The sequence below is a fragment of the Heloderma suspectum genome, chromosome 7, assembly GCF_057233095.1.
Source record: "Heloderma suspectum isolate Gila_16-S chromosome 7, 16-S_ref, whole genome shotgun sequence".
Classification (NCBI taxonomy): domain Eukaryota; kingdom Metazoa; phylum Chordata; class Lepidosauria; order Squamata; family Helodermatidae; genus Heloderma; species Heloderma suspectum.
In genome coordinates, this window is record NC_139464.1 from 93,512,558 (window position 1) to 93,529,661 (window position 17,104).

The 17,104-nt window shown below is 46.1% G+C and overlaps 1 protein-coding gene across 10 annotated transcripts in view; it reads left to right on the forward strand.

Moving 5' to 3' along the window:
• The first annotated feature begins 317 nt into the window (after window positions 1-317).
• Window positions 318-17,104, forward strand: part of TUBGCP6 (tubulin gamma complex component 6) — a 38,186-nt gene continuing 21,399 nt past the window's right edge. For 6 of the 10 annotated variants that reach the window (XR_014784460.1, XM_084810916.1, XM_084810918.1 and 3 more), the window contains exons 1-9: window positions 354-483; window positions 5,978-6,808; window positions 7,352-7,515; window positions 9,502-9,712; window positions 10,538-10,711; window positions 11,901-12,022; window positions 13,433-13,508; window positions 14,595-14,704; window positions 15,347-15,438. Coding sequence is in view for 9 of the 10 variants with exons in the window: in XM_084810916.1 (XP_084667042.1) it covers window positions 6,062-6,808; window positions 7,352-7,515; window positions 9,502-9,712; window positions 10,538-10,711; window positions 11,901-12,022; window positions 13,433-13,508; window positions 14,595-14,704; window positions 15,347-15,438 (1,696 nt within the window). In the remaining variant the exon portion in view is untranslated. Of the gene's footprint in view, window positions 1,207-5,977; window positions 6,809-7,351; window positions 7,516-9,501; window positions 9,713-10,537; window positions 10,712-11,900; window positions 12,023-13,432; window positions 13,509-14,594; window positions 14,705-15,346; window positions 15,439-17,104 lie in introns of all 10 variants that reach the window. The other 4 variants (XM_084810911.1, XM_084810915.1, XM_084810914.1 and 1 more) reach the window with 4 other exon arrangements.

Consider the following 17,104-nt stretch of genomic DNA (forward strand, 5'->3'; position numbering starts at 1 on the left):
GGCACGGGGGCACGGCTAGCGTGCACAACTCCCTCCCTCCACGGGTTCTGGCAAAACCGAATAGTGCATGCGTCGCCTACAGAAAAGCAACCCCCCCCCCACAACTCCAAACCCTTGCCCAAGAACTGTGGCTGCGCCCTTTAGGACGAGCCCAATCGCTGCATGAAAAGGGAGCCAGGCCTTGTAACTGTCCCTTACAGCGGCCAAACCAGCTTAGCTTAGGGTCCTCCGCATGTTTCGCCAAGGGAAAAAAAGTCCTACAACTCCCAGCATGCCTCAGCCAGACATGAGGCATACTGGGAGTTGTAGGACTCCCCCCCCCCCGGCTAAACATGCGAAGGATTGCGCCCTCAGTCTGACTAGGGTGACTCGACAAGTTCTCAAGAAAGGAACCATTTTAAGAGAACAGGCGGAGACTGGTAGCACGGCGCACCGAATGTCACCTGCTCGCTTGCCGGCAAACAGCGGAGCCCTCCAGCTGTCGTAAGCCAATACTCGGGGACCTGTAGGGAGCCCGCCCTCCAGCTGCGCGCCTTCCACACGCCCCAGCTTCCCGGGCCTGGACGGCGGGTTTTTATCCGGCCTCCCCCCATCTCCCCAGGAGGAAGAGAAGAGCCCCCCCGCCCGCGTTCGCCAGCCGCCGACTGAGCGGCAGCCCCGGCGCGGGTCGGCCAGCCCCCGCCTCGCGCCCTCCCACGTGAGCGCTCGTCTCTACTGAGCCTGCCCGACGCCGCCTCCTCGCCGCGGACCCGCCCGCGTCGTGTCCCTTCCTCCGAGTCTGGCGGCAGGTAGATATGCGTCGGGTTGAAACGTTCGGAGGGCGGCCGAAGAAGGGCGAAGGCACGGGCGGCCGCGTCTGCATCCTTACGCGGGGCCTGAGGGAGGTTGACGGGCGCGCTGCTGTTCTTGGCCTTGCGTAGGAGCAAAAAACGCGCGCCTCACTCGCGTCAGGTGAGGCGCGCTTCTCTAAGCCAGGAAACACACACGCGCCGCCCTGCAGCCACCGGCACCGCCCGCGGAGTAAGCGAGGAAGGAAGGAAGCCGCCGGCAACCGCCCTCCCTCTGTGGAATTCACTTCCAAGATGTAGCGATGGCCACCAACTAGGGTGGCTTAAGATTGGGCAAATTCATGGAGAATAAGGCTATCAACGGCTACTGGGCATGATCGCTACATGCTCCCTCCAGTACCAGAGGCAGTATGGCTAGGTACACCAGTTGCTGGGGACCATGGGCCGCAGGGTGCTATTGCACTCCTGTCCTTCGTGTGGGTATCTCACAGGCAGCTGGTTGGCCGCTGTGTGACCAGAATGCTGGACTAGGTGAACCTTTGGTGGACCTGATTCTTCTTACGTTCTTATACAGAGCTCCCTCACACGGAGCTTTTATCTTGAGATTGCTCCTTCACGGACGTTTGCGGGCTTTTTACATGATGCAGTGATCATTCAAGGCATCTCCTGCGCTAAATGCCCTTTGTTCCGTTTTTAAATACATCGCAGATAATGAACTATCAAATTACCCCATTGTGTTCTGCTTCAGTTTCCTCCATGAAGAGAGTAAAAGCGAAAAGCGTAAAACTGGCAAGAAGAGGAGCTAGATCAATGAAAGATAATGGATGACTCAGATACCTGGAGAAGGAAGGGGAAAGGGGTGGGGGGAAAGGAAGCATGTGAAAAAGAGTTGTGATCCTGCTGTTAAAACAGAAGCAGAAAGCCCTGTTTTAAATGCAGGATTTTAGGCTGGTGTAGAGATGCCCATAGATGTGTGTCTGGGACCAGAGGCTTCCTGACTGGAGCCTGGTTGCGTCCCTGTGGTAAACCCTACTGAGCCCCTAGCTCTGTCAGGTTAAGGCCTTTTTGAAGCAGGGCTGGCTTTGGAGAAAAATCATCCTAATTCCACAGCCTGTCCTACTGCATTAAACTCTGGTGATTTTGCCGCCATCTTTGAATAAGGAACAAAACAATGCTGAGGAGTCCTAGGTGTGGGGGGAAATCCTCAGATCTTTGTTCGCTTCCTATGGGCTGTATCCGACATTAGTCTAACTTAGGTCCCATTTATTTCATTGGGACTACTCTTAAGTAGGACTGACATTGGAGACAACCCTTTCACTTGCAGTATTTTCATGGGTCATGCACTGGTGAGAGACCTATGCCCGAAAAAGCTGAGATTTGACCATTAGCCTTGGGGGTGTGGTGATGGTGGGAGTGTTACATATAAAAACCTCAGAAGCTAGTAGTGCCACTGAGTTTGTTCTTGAAACTTATTTAAAAGGAATTCTGAGTTGTAGAATCAAATTGTTAAACTTATTCTGAAGGTGTTTTGGAAAATGGTAACTATTGGCATACTGTGCAGGCAATCATTTTCTATTACTGTCAAAAATACTTATTTATTTATTTATTTCTATACCACCCAATAGCCGAAGCTCTCTGTGCGGTTCACAAAAATTAAAACTAAAGAGCACACAATAAAGCAATATAAAATATATAAAACATTAAAACCACAGTATAACAATACAATCAGAATAAAACCTAGCAGCAAGCAAGGATTTAAAATACAGGTTTAAAACAGCAAAGCTAAAAGTCTAGAAAGCTAAAATGCTAAAACGCCTGGGAAAATAAAAAGGTATTCACCTGGTGCCGGAAAGAATACAATGTAGGTGCCAGGCGAACCTCACTGCTCATTCCACAGCCAGGGTGCCACAGCAGAAAAAGCCCTCTTCCTAGTAGCCACCTGCCTCACTTCCTTTGGCAGGAGCTCACGGAGAAGGGCCGCTGAGAATGATCTTAAGGTCTGGGCAGGCACATGAGGAGGCGATCCTTCAGATAACCTGGCCCCAAGCCGTTAAGGGCTTTGAATGTTAATACCAGCACTTTGAATTGGGCCTGGAAATGGACTGACAGCCAGTGCAGCTGGAAAAGTACTGGCGTAATATGAGCTCACTGGCCAGTCCCTGTTAACTGTTTTCAAAGGCAGCCCCACGTATAACGCATTGCAGTAATCCAGACGAGAAGTTATCAGAGCGTGGATAACTGTAGCTAGGCTATCTCTGTCCAGATGAGGGCGTAGCCTAAGCTGATAAAAAGTGCTCTGTGCCACTGAGTTCACCTGTGCCTCAAGGGACAGTTCTGGATCCAAGAGCAAACTACCCAAACTACAAACGTGATCCTTTAGGGGGAGTGCAACCCCCTCCAGAACAGGTTGAATATTACCTAGCTGGGCAGATGAACCACCCACTAACAGTACCTCCATCTTGTCTGGATTGAGTTTCAGTTTATTGGCCCTCATCCAGTCCATTACCGTGCCCAGGCCCTGATTCAGAACAGCCACTGCCTCATCTGGGTTTGATGAGAAAGAGAGGTAGAGTTGGGTGTCATCCACATATTGATGGCACCTCAGCCCACACCTCCGGATAACCTCCCCCAGTGGTTTCATGTAGATGTTAAACAGCATGGGGGGTAAAATAGAGCCCTGTGGAACCCCATGGCATAATTGCCATGGCACAGAGCAATAATCCCCCAGCACCACCTTCTGGAATCGGCCATCCAAGCAGGAGCGGTACCACTGCAGTGCAGTGCCTCCAGCTCCCAACCCAGACAACCTATCCAGAAGGATACCATGGTCGATAGTATCGAAAGCCACTGAGAGGTCCAGGAGAATCACCAGGGTCGCACTTCCCCTTCCCTCTCCTGGCAGAGGTCATCCCACAGGGCGACCAAGGCAGTTTTTGTTCCACAACTGAAATGGATCTAAATAATCCGTTTAATTCAAGAGTTCCTGGAGCTGTCCTGCAACCACCTGCTCAAGCACCTTGCCCAGGAAGGGGATGTTGGCCTCTGGCGTATAATTGTTAACATCCTCCGAGTCCAGGTTAGGCTTTTTCAGGGGTGGTCTGATTACCGCCTCTTTTAATTACCACCTCTTTTAAAGTGGCTGGCACCACTCCCTCAAAGAATTTACAATCTCCTGGACCCAGCCGGACATCCCCTCCTTGTTTGATTTAATAAGCCATGAGGGGCAAGGGGCAAGCACACAAGTGGTCAGTCGGACTTGGCCAAGCACCTTGTCCACATCCTCAGGCCTCAGTAACTGAAACTCATCCAATAAAACTGGACCAGACGGTGCTCTGAACGCCTCTACCAATGGAACTGCATGAATCGTGGTGTCCAATTCATGACGAATCTAAGTGACTTTGTTTTCAAAGTGCTGTGCAAACCCATCACAGCGTGCAACCGAGGGTTCCACAGTCTCTCTCCCTGGCCCAGAATGTAACAGGCCGCAAACCACTCGGGAAAGCTCTGCTGGACGACACTGAGAAGATGCAATGCTGGTGGAAAAGAACTGTCTCTTTGCCACCCTCACCGCCACAGAGTAGGCTCGATAATGAGCTCTAACCTGTGTTCAGTCAGACTCAGCATGAGTTTTCCTCCACCTGTGTTCTAGCTGTCTCCCCTCTTGCTTCATTGCCCTCAGCTCAGGTGTACACCAAGGAGCTGGCCAGGCTCTGCTCAGAGGGAGAGGGCGCTTGGGCGCGATCGTGTCAACAGGCCAAATCATCTGTGCATTCCACAGAGCGACCTGGTCTTTGACAGGAGCACCAGCCATACAAGCAGGAAAATCCCCCAGAGCCCTCTGGAATCCATCGAAATCCATTAATCTCTGGGGGCGGACCATTTTAATAGGTCCCCCACCCTTGCAGAGGTGGAAGGCTGCCAAGAGTCTAAACCTCAACAGGAAGTGATCTGACCATGACAAAGGGACAGATGTTAATTCCTCCACTTTCAGATCACCATCCTCCTGCCCAGTCAAGAAAACCAGATCAAGCGTGTGTCCTTTTATATGTGTTGGGCCGATGACATGTTGGGACAGCCCCATGGTTGTCATGGTGGCCACAAAGTCCTGAGCTGCCCCAGATACAGCGGCCTCCGCATGGAAGTTGAGATCCCCCAGGACCATCATCCTAGGGGTCCTCAACACCAAGACCACCTCCATCAGCTCAGGCAGGGAGTCTGATGGACAGCAGGGTGGGCGGTTCACTAACAGAATCCCTAATCTGACCCAGGTACCCAATACAAGGTACAAGCACTCAAGATCTGCACTCAGATGAGCAGGAAGCCTAGAGAGAGGGACTGAATTCCTATAGACCATGGCAACCCCCGCTCCCTGACCCTCAAGTCGGTGTTGGTGCTGCACTGAGTACCTAGGAGGGCACAGCTGGGAGAGAGTAAGCCCTCTCAGTTCCCCCACCCAGGTCTCAGTAATACATACCAGGTCAGCCCCCTCACCCACAATCAAATCATGGATGAGGGAGATTTTATTTTGGACCGACCTGGCATTCAGCAGCAGCACCACTTCTCTTGTAAAAAACTATTGTATATTACAGATACACATAGATATAACCCTATCTACATACAGAAATGGTATGTACCTTACATGGGAAGGGCTATATTTGAGCTGTACAGCACATATTTTGCATACAAAAGATCCTTGCTTCAGTCCTTGACATCTCTAGGTAGGCCTGGGAAAGACTCATATCTGAAACCCTGGAAAGCTGCTCCCTGACTGTGGAGATAGTTCTGAGCTACATGGACCAATTGTCTAATTGTGTAACACATTTCTTGTGTACCCCAATCCCATGCTTATTTACTTAGAACTAAGTCCTGCTATGTTCAATTAGACTTTACTCCCTGATAAACACACCTAAAATTTGAGCCTTAGAATTACAAGATAGAGTATTGGTCTGGCAAGCTATTTGAAGTACAGGATCTGAACAGGTTCTTCCACTAGCTGCTGCTTTCCAGGACCAGAGCACTGTCAGAATCCTGGCATTTGGTTTTGTGGTGACTGGTGAAGGGTTCTTGACCCACAATTTGGGAATCTAGGCCTTAATGTGCAGTGCATAAGGATATGGCACTAATTAAGTAATGGAAACCAGTACAGGGAGACGATAATTATTTACTCTCTTTTTCTTTCACTTTTCCAGGCACTGTAATGGATCCCTATCTGATTCTTAGTGCTAGATTCACATTAACTTGGCTTCAAGAGACATCCAGTAACTGATGCTGCCATGGAGAGTATTACAAAGCTATTTGGTGACTTGTGTGAGGCCCATGTAGCAGGTTTGTCAAAGAAGGTCCATTTGGGCAGGGGAAAGATCAGCAAAAAAAGGTCCAACAAAAGTCTCAAGAAGATTGCGTACAATGCTTTGTTTGGTAATCTTTTTCTGGATGAAGCTCGGAAGGTACAGCCAAACATTCCCAGGCTTCCAGTGAAAAACAAAATTTTAATGCTGTCTTTCAACTTGAGAGTTGCTGGAATGAGCCCAGAAGCAGACAGGCTGGAGGAGCTTGTAGATGAGTTGGAAAGGTCTACTTGTTTACCATTTACTGAAATTACTTCGGTTCTGGATCTTCTGGTACAGCTTGCAGGAACTGGGCCGCCTCAATGTTTACCCCCGAAAAAGGATTACTTTGTGAACAACAAATACGTTGGAAGAAACATTAAATACCAAGGTTACGATTATTATGATGTTAGTGTGTTTGAAGCTGACATCCAGGCTTTTATTGCTAATGAGGAACATCAGTTTAATGATACAATTCAAAAGACACTGCAGATCATGGAGGCAGCACCCGGCACAGGTCTTCCTACTGTAGAACTGTTTTCACAAAACTGCCCAATGGGTGACAGGTTTGAGAGAGAAACCCGTGTCTCACTCTTTGGTGCTCTTGTTCACAGTCGTACATATGACATGGACATCAAGTTGGATCTACCGCCAGTGCCTGACAGTGCAGATTTGTCTGGACTTGCAATTAAGGTATCTTTTTGTGTGACAGTTATTCAAATTTAGTATAGGTATTTATTAATATACTTTAAGTACAGTGTGATAATTGTATTAAATTCATTTATGTTTTTTTAGTTAGTCTCACTGATTCTTTAACGACAAAATGTTCAGCATGAGCCTCTCCGTTTGTAACTTTCTTGTTGTGTAGGTATTCTGTTGCCCATTCTTACTGTATGGCTGAGCAAGGATTTGGACTTGCGTTCACTGTCAATGCTGGTCCTCAATATGTCTTTTACCTCTCCTGTGCATTACATAGCAATAGCAGTCACTAAAGAAAATCTCAAACGTAAGAATAATTTTACCAGGTTGCAGACAGAATATGCAGTACTGCACTAGGAATTGTTTTTTATTTGGAGATGCATCAGGAACAATCTGAGAAGGCAGGCAGAGTTGGGTGGCAATTAAAGGAGTGAACTCTTTCCTCACAATTATGAGGGGAAACTGCTGTAAGACAGGCAAAAGATCACAGACAATTGTTTGCATATATGTGAACTATAAGTACTTTTATGTTTATAGGTTCCCCAAAGTATAGATCCTTCAGAAGATGAGGGATTCCAATCAGCATCCAATCTCACCCCTGACTCTCAGTCGGAACCCAGCATGACACCAGATATTGACCTCTGGGAAGCTGTGCTTACCTTTGGACCTAGTAAGAGAAGATGCTGGGAAAGGATTGGATGGTGCGTTTCTGTCTTTAGGCTTCAGAATGGTTGCTTTTGTAATAAGCTGTTCTCATGGGAAGCTGCCCTAGTTAATGCAGTATTGGTTCAAGGTTTGTCATTGGATTCGAAACTAGAATTCAGTTTCCAAAATTATTTTTCAGATGAAGAATGAAAGGCCTGGAGTTGAGGATGGCAGCTAAGTATAGATTGGGATCCAAAAGGGCACAGTCTCCCTCCTTTCTCCTTGCAAAATGTTACTTTTCTGGGGGAAATCTCCAGAATTGCTTTGAGTGTCATGTGCGGGCTGCAGTGATAAGGGGAAACTGGCAGAACCCCATGTGCTTTCGGCACTCCCTTGCATCTGTTTGGATCCCAGCAGAAAAAGGAAGGCAGATTATCAACATTGTGCTCCAAACATGAACAAGGTTAAGGCACTGTGACTTATCTCTCATAAGAGCATTATCATTTCCTAACAAATGTAGCCTTTTTTTTAAATTGAGAGGGGCTGCAAAACTAAAAAAGTTTGTTTAATGGCTAATGTTAATGATGCCATTTCAGAGAAAATGGGGCACATGTTACAAAGCCTCCTGGATATTATATTTTATTTATTTATTTATTTAAATGGTTTAATAGGACCCCAAGATAAGCCACCCCGGACCTTATCAGGGGAAAAAAAACGGATTTCCTGAGACTGCTTAAAGTCTGATTCTTTTCCTCAAGTCAGGTTCTCCCCAGTATAGTTGCTGTGTGGCCAACCCCTGCATTGACCTCGGATATGCTAGCCCTGCCCAGGGGTGTGCCTTTCACCCTGACCCTGGTCAAGCGGTGTTTCCTGTCCCTGCACAAACCAATTAGGTTAAGACGCTGAACTGCAGACTGGAAGGTCGGCAGGTCAGCAGTTTGAGACCCGAGTGCTGCGTGACAGAGTGAGCTCCCGTCTTCAGTCCCAGCTTCTGCCAACCTAGCAGTTCGAAAGCAAGAAATTGCAAGTAGATAAATAGGTACCGCCTCGGCGGGAAAGGTAGCAGCGTTCCGTGCACCTCGGTGTTCAGTCATGCCGGCCACATGACCACGGAAGCGTCTTCGGACAGCGCTGGCTCTTCGGCTTAGAAACGGGGATGAGCACCGCACCCTAGAGTCGGACACGACTGGTTGGGGACACCTTTACCTTTACCTTTTTTAACTCCTATTGCAGACAATGAGGCTTCTTCCCTGAATATAGATCCTGCAGGTTAAAATAGGGGCTGGTTTCTACCTTTGTGTTTACTGCTGTCTTTCCCACAACAAACCCATTAGTGTCCCTCCAGAAGTAACTCCCATTGTGCTGAATGAGGCTTGCCCTCTGACTGCCCAGTTGAAATGGTACAGTTTAAAGCCCAATTCCCTAAGTGCTGTAAAGCATGATTGCAAGGCTCCAATTCTCCGTTGTTTGCTTAATTGCCTTAGGAAGTAATTAATTCACAGGTTCGTTAGAGAGATCCTGCGCGGTATCGGTTTGGTTAGAAAGGGAGCTGGTTTCCTACCCCTGTGTTCTCCCCTCCCTCTTTCCCAGCACACGCATATGTGTGTCTACTCAGAAGTAACACCCATTGTGTTCATTGAGGCTTGGGGCTCATTGGGAGGCTTGTCTTACAAATGCACACGTGGGGAAGTGACTACTTTGCACCTTCCTTAGGAAGCCTGGAAGGGCAGGGGGAGCCTCTCTTATTGGTTGAGCACCCCCTGCCACTCAGATGACGTTCACCCCAACCCCTCCCCTAAAATAAGTTAGAATGGTGCGATGTGCACCCTCGTGGAGCCCTGTCCGGGGCAAAAGCGGCTCCTACAAAAATGCGGTTGAGCCACTCCTCCCTTCTCCTTCCATTATTTTTGGAAACAGGGCCCTTGTGAAGCTATGAAGCCAAAGTACAGGAGAGGAAATGTATAATTGTGATTTGTGGTTGCATCTCTAATGGCGCAATTGTGAACCTAGTCCTGGGACATTTATTGTTTTTGCTTACACAGTCCACCTGGGAAAAAAGAAGAACCATATCTTTCTGAAGCTGGGAGAGAAGCCTTTGACAAATTTTGCAGACTTCGAGAAGAGGAATTGCAACTTTTCAGCAGTAACAAACTTCAGCTCCCACAACGTGTATTAGTCAAAGAACCAGAAATTGTTAAGGATGTTCTGAATGTCCTTATTGGTGTGGTATCTACTTCATTTTCATTTAATCAGGTATCCAGAAACATCTGAAAATATTAAGGGTTATAAATATTAATATAAATGTATAATTAATAATTATAAATAAATAGTAAATAAATAAAACTATAACCTGAATAATAAAACTTTCCATATGAATTTACATATTGATTTAATTTTCCTTTAAAATGTACCATGTTTATCTTTTTATCTCACTTATTCATTTGACATTGCTGTAATATCTAAGCTGCTAATAAGCTATAATAGCCTTCCCCAACATGGTGCTTTCCAGATGTTTTGATCAAACATTCCCAGCATTCGTGACCATTGGCCATGCTGGCTGGGGCTGATAGGAGTTGAAATCCAAAACATCTGGAGGGCACCAGCTTGCGGGATGCTGTGCTATTACTTGGTGGATTCTTTGCGAAGTAGACTTACAGATCATTCAGATGATTGCAGCAGGGGAAGCAACCATCATGGCTGCTTCCCACATGCATGCTGCCTGTGCGACCACCATTTGCATTGTTCCCTACGCTTCACTGTGGGTTGGCGTGTCATCCGAATGTGGTGGTGGGAGGGGGGAGGGGGCTTTGTACCCATCTTACAACCTCTACTGCATGTCGTGGGTTGTAGGGTGGGTACGAAGCTCTTCCCTGCCATGCTGCATGCCGGGTTCGGACGACAGTTGCTTCCCCTGTTGCATTTGTCCAAACCTAGTCACAAAGGTTTTTTCCTCTGAATCAAATAATCCACCTATTTAGTAGTTCAAATTATAATGCTGAAGACTTTTATGTTATTTTGTAAGTATTTTATGTGCTGTACATTTAATTGGCAACTTCCACCTTTTTTATAACCCATTAGGCAGCTCAGATGTTTGTGGTCAAGCAAGGCATATATATATCTGGAACATCACCTGAAAGCATGAACAGTCTCCTGTCAGAAGTTGCTGAATATGGAACTTATTACACACGTCTGAGCCGTTTCTCTGTCCAACCAGTTTTGGACTCCTCATACAAAAAAGGACTTGTATTTCAGGTAAAGTGCCTGCAGTTTTTATACCATTAATTTGGTTTATTGTGCTATTATGTTTTTTTCTTTATTTGACATGTATTGGTTGGATCCAATGGTGTGCTTCTGTTAGCAGAAGGAGCTTGGATCCACACTGTTCTGGTGTGTTCCCCAAAGCAAATATTCAGGGGATGCAGGGAGAAAATTAGTTGAGATGGCCCTGAACAGAACTCTGCTCATGGATCTCTGGATCCAACCCAGACTCTACGTGATTTGGGGGAGCAGAGGAAAGCTGTGGCCACTGTTGTTTATAGAAAATTTGTTATTTCTCTAAACAAATACAAGCCATAAGCGAATGCTTATATACAAATCAGTGTGGTGCAATGGATTTAGTGTTTGTTTTGGGGTCAGAAGTTAAGTTTAAGTCCCATCTCCTGTGAATATTAGTGGTCTGTTTCATAGTGTTTTTGTGCTGATGAATGAGGTAAAGAAATTTTGTGTACCTTGGGTCTTACCAATAAAATAGATGGGATGTGAATGAAAATACAATCAATAAAACTATATATTTCCCAAAGTGGATTGCTTTAGCTTGGGGAGAGGGGGCACTTCATGAGAAGGGCTGTGGGTACAGGCAGAAATAACTGCTGAAATAGAAAGGGCTGTCAAACAAAGTTAATTGATGGAAGGGAGCTACTAGACTGATCAAGTACCCTCTTGAAGATGCAGTTGTCAGGTGCTTTGAAGCTTAGTGCTTTTTCAATGGCTAGGTAAAAGGATGGTGAGATTGTTAATAGTTTGTGTGAATGTAGCATGTGTCCTGGCAGAAAGTGCAGGAGATACTTAGGAAGTTGACTTACATCACGTCGGATAGTCCAGATAGCCTAGTATTGTCTACTCTGCCTGGGGCCTCTCCAGGGTCTTAGGAAGAAGGCTTTTTCATCATCTGCTGCCTGATCCTTTAATTGGGTATGGATTAAACTGAGACCTTCTGCATACAAAGCATGTACTCTGCTACTGAACTCTGGCCGCTCCTCATTCAAAAAAAGTTAGTGGATAACTGTCCATACAGGGTGAATTGAGCTTGTACATCCTTTCTCCCCTGAAAGAGACAAAACAAGGATCGTATACCCCACCTTCCTGTAAAACATATTTTGAATGAACACTGTATGCAAACCACTTCTGATAGTAGAACTTCTCTCTCTTTCCCTCTTAACAGGCATTCACAAGTGGGCTGAGGAAATACCTGCAGTACTACCGAGCATGTGTTTTGTCAACTCCTCCAACTTTAACTCTTCTAACTATCAGCTTTCTATTCAGAAAACTAGGACGCCAACTACGGTAACTGACAGTAGCCCTTGAAATTTCACCTGCTTGATCCCAAAAGCACAGAGCAGTCCTTTACAGCAATTTGGCTGTCAAAATTTAATTTAGTCCTAATTGCTAAAGCAAGCGTCTTAAGGCAGGGATGCACAACCTGCAAGCATTGGCTGCTCTCCCTGTGCATCCTCTGAAGCTGGCAGGACCCTACCCCGCTGTTCCCCTCAACTCGGCTGTGAAGTAAAAGAATATGATTTCTGGGCTTCTGAGATCACTGTTTCTCCACTGCTAGTATTGGCAGAGAAACGGCAATCTCAGTAGAAATTGCTGGGGGATGGGAGAGGCTAATAGCTGTTGATAGACACATTCTCCTTGCATTTGTCTCATCCTCTTTTAAAGCCATCTAAGCTAGAAGCATCACCATATCCTATGGTATTGTGATAGGTAAATAATTATTTACCGTGTGTAGAATGACTTCCTATGGTCTATCTGATCCTCGTGCTCATCAATGTTAACTGGATGACCCAATTAATGGTATGAAAACAAAAAAGCTGTATGCTCACTCTTGCTAAACCTTTCATAATTTTGTACAATTCCTTCAAGGGCCAGTCAGTTCCACTGCCTAGTGGCCCCGATAGTCAACAGTCAATAGTTCACGGGCCAGATCTCTAAATGGAACCTTCATGGACAGATGCACTGTGCATCAGAATACCAGGTGCTGTGGCCCCACAAGGAAATAGCTAGATATTGTATCACACCCTTCCCAGAAGCATTCAACTATCCACTGTGGGAGACAGAATGCTGGACCAAGTGGTCCCATATGATAATGTCAGGGTGGAAACTGAGCCAATAGAGCCCCAGAGCAGTTCTGATTCTGAGGAGGAACAGCAATCCATGGGAGAGGAGCTCGCTCATCTCTCACAAGCACATCAGCTGGCAGAGATTCCTTCTGCCAGCATTCCTGGGAGAGATAGTGACCCTGGCAGTGAGAGAGCGCTGGAGGGGGGCTTGCTGGACGCTCGGTGCAGACGCAGGGAGCAACGACAGATGAAGGGTACAGAAAGGAGGCGTACCGCTCGTTTGGCGCTTAAACAACAGTCGCATCTTGAGGACCCAAGGGAAAGAGGGAAGATCTCTCCCTAGCCCATAAGTTCAGGGTCTTCCTGTGGTTCTCCTTCAAATGGGGACCAGCTGCCTTACCTGGAGCTTAGGCTACTCTGCTATCTTTCCCCAGTGCTGTTCCTTGCTTTGTCGCTAGTGATTAGTATCTGAAAGAGTCATAAAGGAATAAAGCCTTGGAAAGAATCCTCGTCGTCTGTGTCCTGAGTTGGCTATTGGTGGGGACTGCAAGGGGCAGCTAGGGCGCTCCTGACAGATAATTCTTACACACTTAAGGATGCTATGCAAGTGTAACCTGTTGCTTTTGTTAAGGTATTTAGCTGAACTTTGTGGCAAAGGAGTGACTACACTGGGAATTAGTGGAGGTGCTGACGCTTCATTTCCAACAGTGAGTATATGATTTTGTTTCTATTCTGAAATCACAGCGAATTTAGATGTGTAAATTTTTATATATGAAATGACTGAAATAAAAATGCTTTCTCAGAGTGGTTTGGAAACTTCAAGTTGGGATGCTTTTGTATCTTATGAAGTTATTGGCACAACTGGTTCGGCCTGTATGTATTTGCTCATCACTACTTGACATTTTATGCCAGATAATATAAATGAGCATGAACATACTACTTTCAAAAGAAACATCATTAGCATCCTACATAAAGTACTCCTCTTCTACTGGGTGCCTCTCAATGACCTTTAATAAATAGAAATCTCTGGAAGTCAATGAAAGGCTTGTATTGGCTGCCTATACATTTCTGAGCCCAATTAAGGGTGCTGGTTTTGACCTGTAAAGCCTTAAGCAGCTCAAGACCACAGTACCTGAGGGAGCACCTCTCCCAGTATGAGTCTAGCTGTATACTGCAATCAACATCTCTGAGAGAGGTTCAGAGGTCTACAATAAGGGGGAGGGCCTTTTCAGTAGTGGCCCTTCGACTATGGAATGCTCCCCTGTGAGGTCCACCTGGCACCAACACTGCCATCTTTTTAGCATCAGGCCAAGACTTTACTTGACCTGCATTTGAAGGCATATGATGGTCTTTTTATGCATCAGTTATTTTTATTATGGTGTGTACTGATGTTTTAGTTGGTCTGTTATGTTCTGAAATTTTTAATGGAAATTGTTTTATCTGTTTCATATTTTTTATTTTTAATCACCTTGTTGTAAGTTGGCTTTGGTCTTTTTTAAGAGAAAGGCAAGTAAGTGCACAATCCTATCTATGCATCTTTAGATAGAAAAAATTCTACAACTCCCAGCATTCCCCAACCAGCCAGACTTTTTTCTGTTTAAACATGGATAGTATTGCACGATAAGAAATTCAACAACAACAACAACAGGCTTTGCTCAACCAATGGAGCAGGTTCCAGCAGTCTTGCCAATGAAAATAAAATTGTCTGATAAAAATGACCAGCTGAGTCTGAGCAGAAGTACCTGTATATGTGTTATGTCTCCCTTACAAAGACTGGCTTGTATATATTTCAGGGAGTGAAACTTCTTTCATATTTATATGAAGAGGCTCTTAATAACTGCAGCAATGAACATTACCTAGTTCTTCTGTCACTACTAAAAACAAGCTGTGAACCATACACAAGGTAGGTGCCTCATTTTTAAATTATACATTGCAATAGCAGTGTAACCAAAATGATCAAATTGGTTTCCTATAGTTGGCATTTCTGAGCATTTTTGCCTCAACTGCAAAAGGAATGGGATTTTCAGAATGGAGTTAACGCTATTTTAGTGTATTAAAATAAAACTAAATCTTAAAATGGTCTGTATTTATAGTGAAATATGTCCTGGAGACTTTATATGAGCTACTCTTTTTACATGGTAAAATAATTCTCTGAACATTGCAGACCACAGCTGCAGATTTTTTTTTAAAGAGGCCTGAAAGAATCAAGAGTGAGACCCTTTTGAGAAACCCATAGAATTATACGCCACAACAGGGATCCCAGTTAATAAAAGGCTCTTTTTTATAGCATACTTGACTATAAATGTTAATTCACCTATTTCAGAACCTGCGCGAAACCAGGATGATGTGGAGTTAAACACCTTCATTGAGGGCAGTACTGAACATGAGGCCCATAGGTCTTTACAGTTGCCATTTTACCTGAATCATCATTGTAGTGATAGTATTCTGATGTTACTTGTTTATGTTGGGACAGGGTGACCTTACTCAATAAAAGTTATTCATTAGTACCTTTTTCAGGTGTGGTGATCAGTGTTTTGTGTTTTAGGTTTATCCATGATTGGGTATACAGTGGTGTATTCAGAGATGTGTATGGTGAATTCATGATTCAGGTGAATGAGGATTATCTTGGCTTTAGAGGTATGTTAGCTTTAAACATATGTTTAGAGCTACGTTAGCTTTTGAATTCCTTTCACACTGCTTTGGTAATGCAGGGCCTTTGCCGCACAATCAGAAAAATAACGTCTGGGAGAGGTTTTGCTATTCTTTGTACTTTTAACCTTTTGATCTAGTATTGGCCAGATTGTGTCAGAATTTCCTCAATGCCTGCATCATCTATTTGACACTTCGAATAATTTTTTTTTCTCAGGAGATGGGTTATCTTTATTTTATATTTGACACTGTCATTGTCTTTCTCCTGTGTATGAACTTATCTGTTAGTTTTAATGTATTTATATTTTATAAATGTTACTTGTCACTATACGTGCTTTATTATGGCTTATGGCCATAAAATATGAACAAAGAAAAACTTGTCAAACAAATGCCAACTGGGTGGGTGGGTTGGGCACAGTCAGCAATGATTTAAACAAGGTATGTTACTATCTCAGACACTAATAGGCTCCAGTGTTACTTGCATAACTTAATTCCCCATAGCAACCACAACATTCACGGATGCACCATCTAGATCAGTGGTTCTCAACCTTCCTAATGCCACGACCCTTTAATACAATTCCTCATGTTCTGATGACCCCCAACCATAAAATTATTGTCGTTGCTACTTCATAACTGTAATTTTGCTACTGTTATGAATCGTAATGTAAATATCTGATATGCAGGATGTATTTTCATTGTTACAAATTGAACATAATTAAAGCATAGTGATTAATCAACCCCCACCCAAGAAGAGACAGGGCTCCTTTAGCCCATTAACACCCCCTTCACCCCTCACTGCCCAGCCCACCCCATAGGGACTAGCCTCTGCTTCCCACGATCCCACATAGGGCTCCTCTCCCAGGTCGTTTTGCCCATAAACACCCCCTTCACCCCTCACTGCCCAGCCCACCTCATAAGGACAAGCCTCTGCGGCCCACGACCTCCAGGTCCTCGCCCAGCCTTCTGACCCACCCCATATGCTTTTGCGCTGGGCCCTTCTTCCACACACCCTATAGGCCTCCCTTAGCCCATATAAAAATGCCCCCTTCACACACCCCCACAGCCCAGCCCACTCCTCAGGGGAAGGCCTGTGCGCGCCGCGTCCCAACCCCACAGCCCGCCTGCCCCCCGCGGAGTGCTTCGCAGCTGCCCTTCATCCTCACCTCAGGGATCCCCGAACCCACACAGGGGCCCCGTCTCCTCCTCGCCCCACAGCGCAACCCAGCCCACTCCACAGCATCAGACCTCGGCTTCACACACCGTCCTCACGACCCGCGGCGACCATCGCGGCCCATCTCCCCTCACCCTCCTGGCTTGCGGGGGCCACTCTTCGCCCACAGCAGCCAGGCCTCGGCTCCCTTCTCTCCCCACATCCCCCAATAATTCGGCGTGCAGCTCTGGACACCGCCCTTCCCTCCCACCGTCCCTCGTATCATGGAGATCTTCCCTCACCCACCCATAAGCGGTGACCCTTCGGCCGCTCTGCCTCCCGCCATCTCCGATTTCTCCACACGCCATCCTTGCCTACCCCACGGCAGGCAGCCGGGCCTAGCCAGGCCTTGCAGGCGGCGGACACAGACACACCAGCCCTGCCTGGCTCTCTCCTCGCGTTCTTACCGCTTAGGCCGCTGCCGCTTCAGCAGCCCCCCAGCCG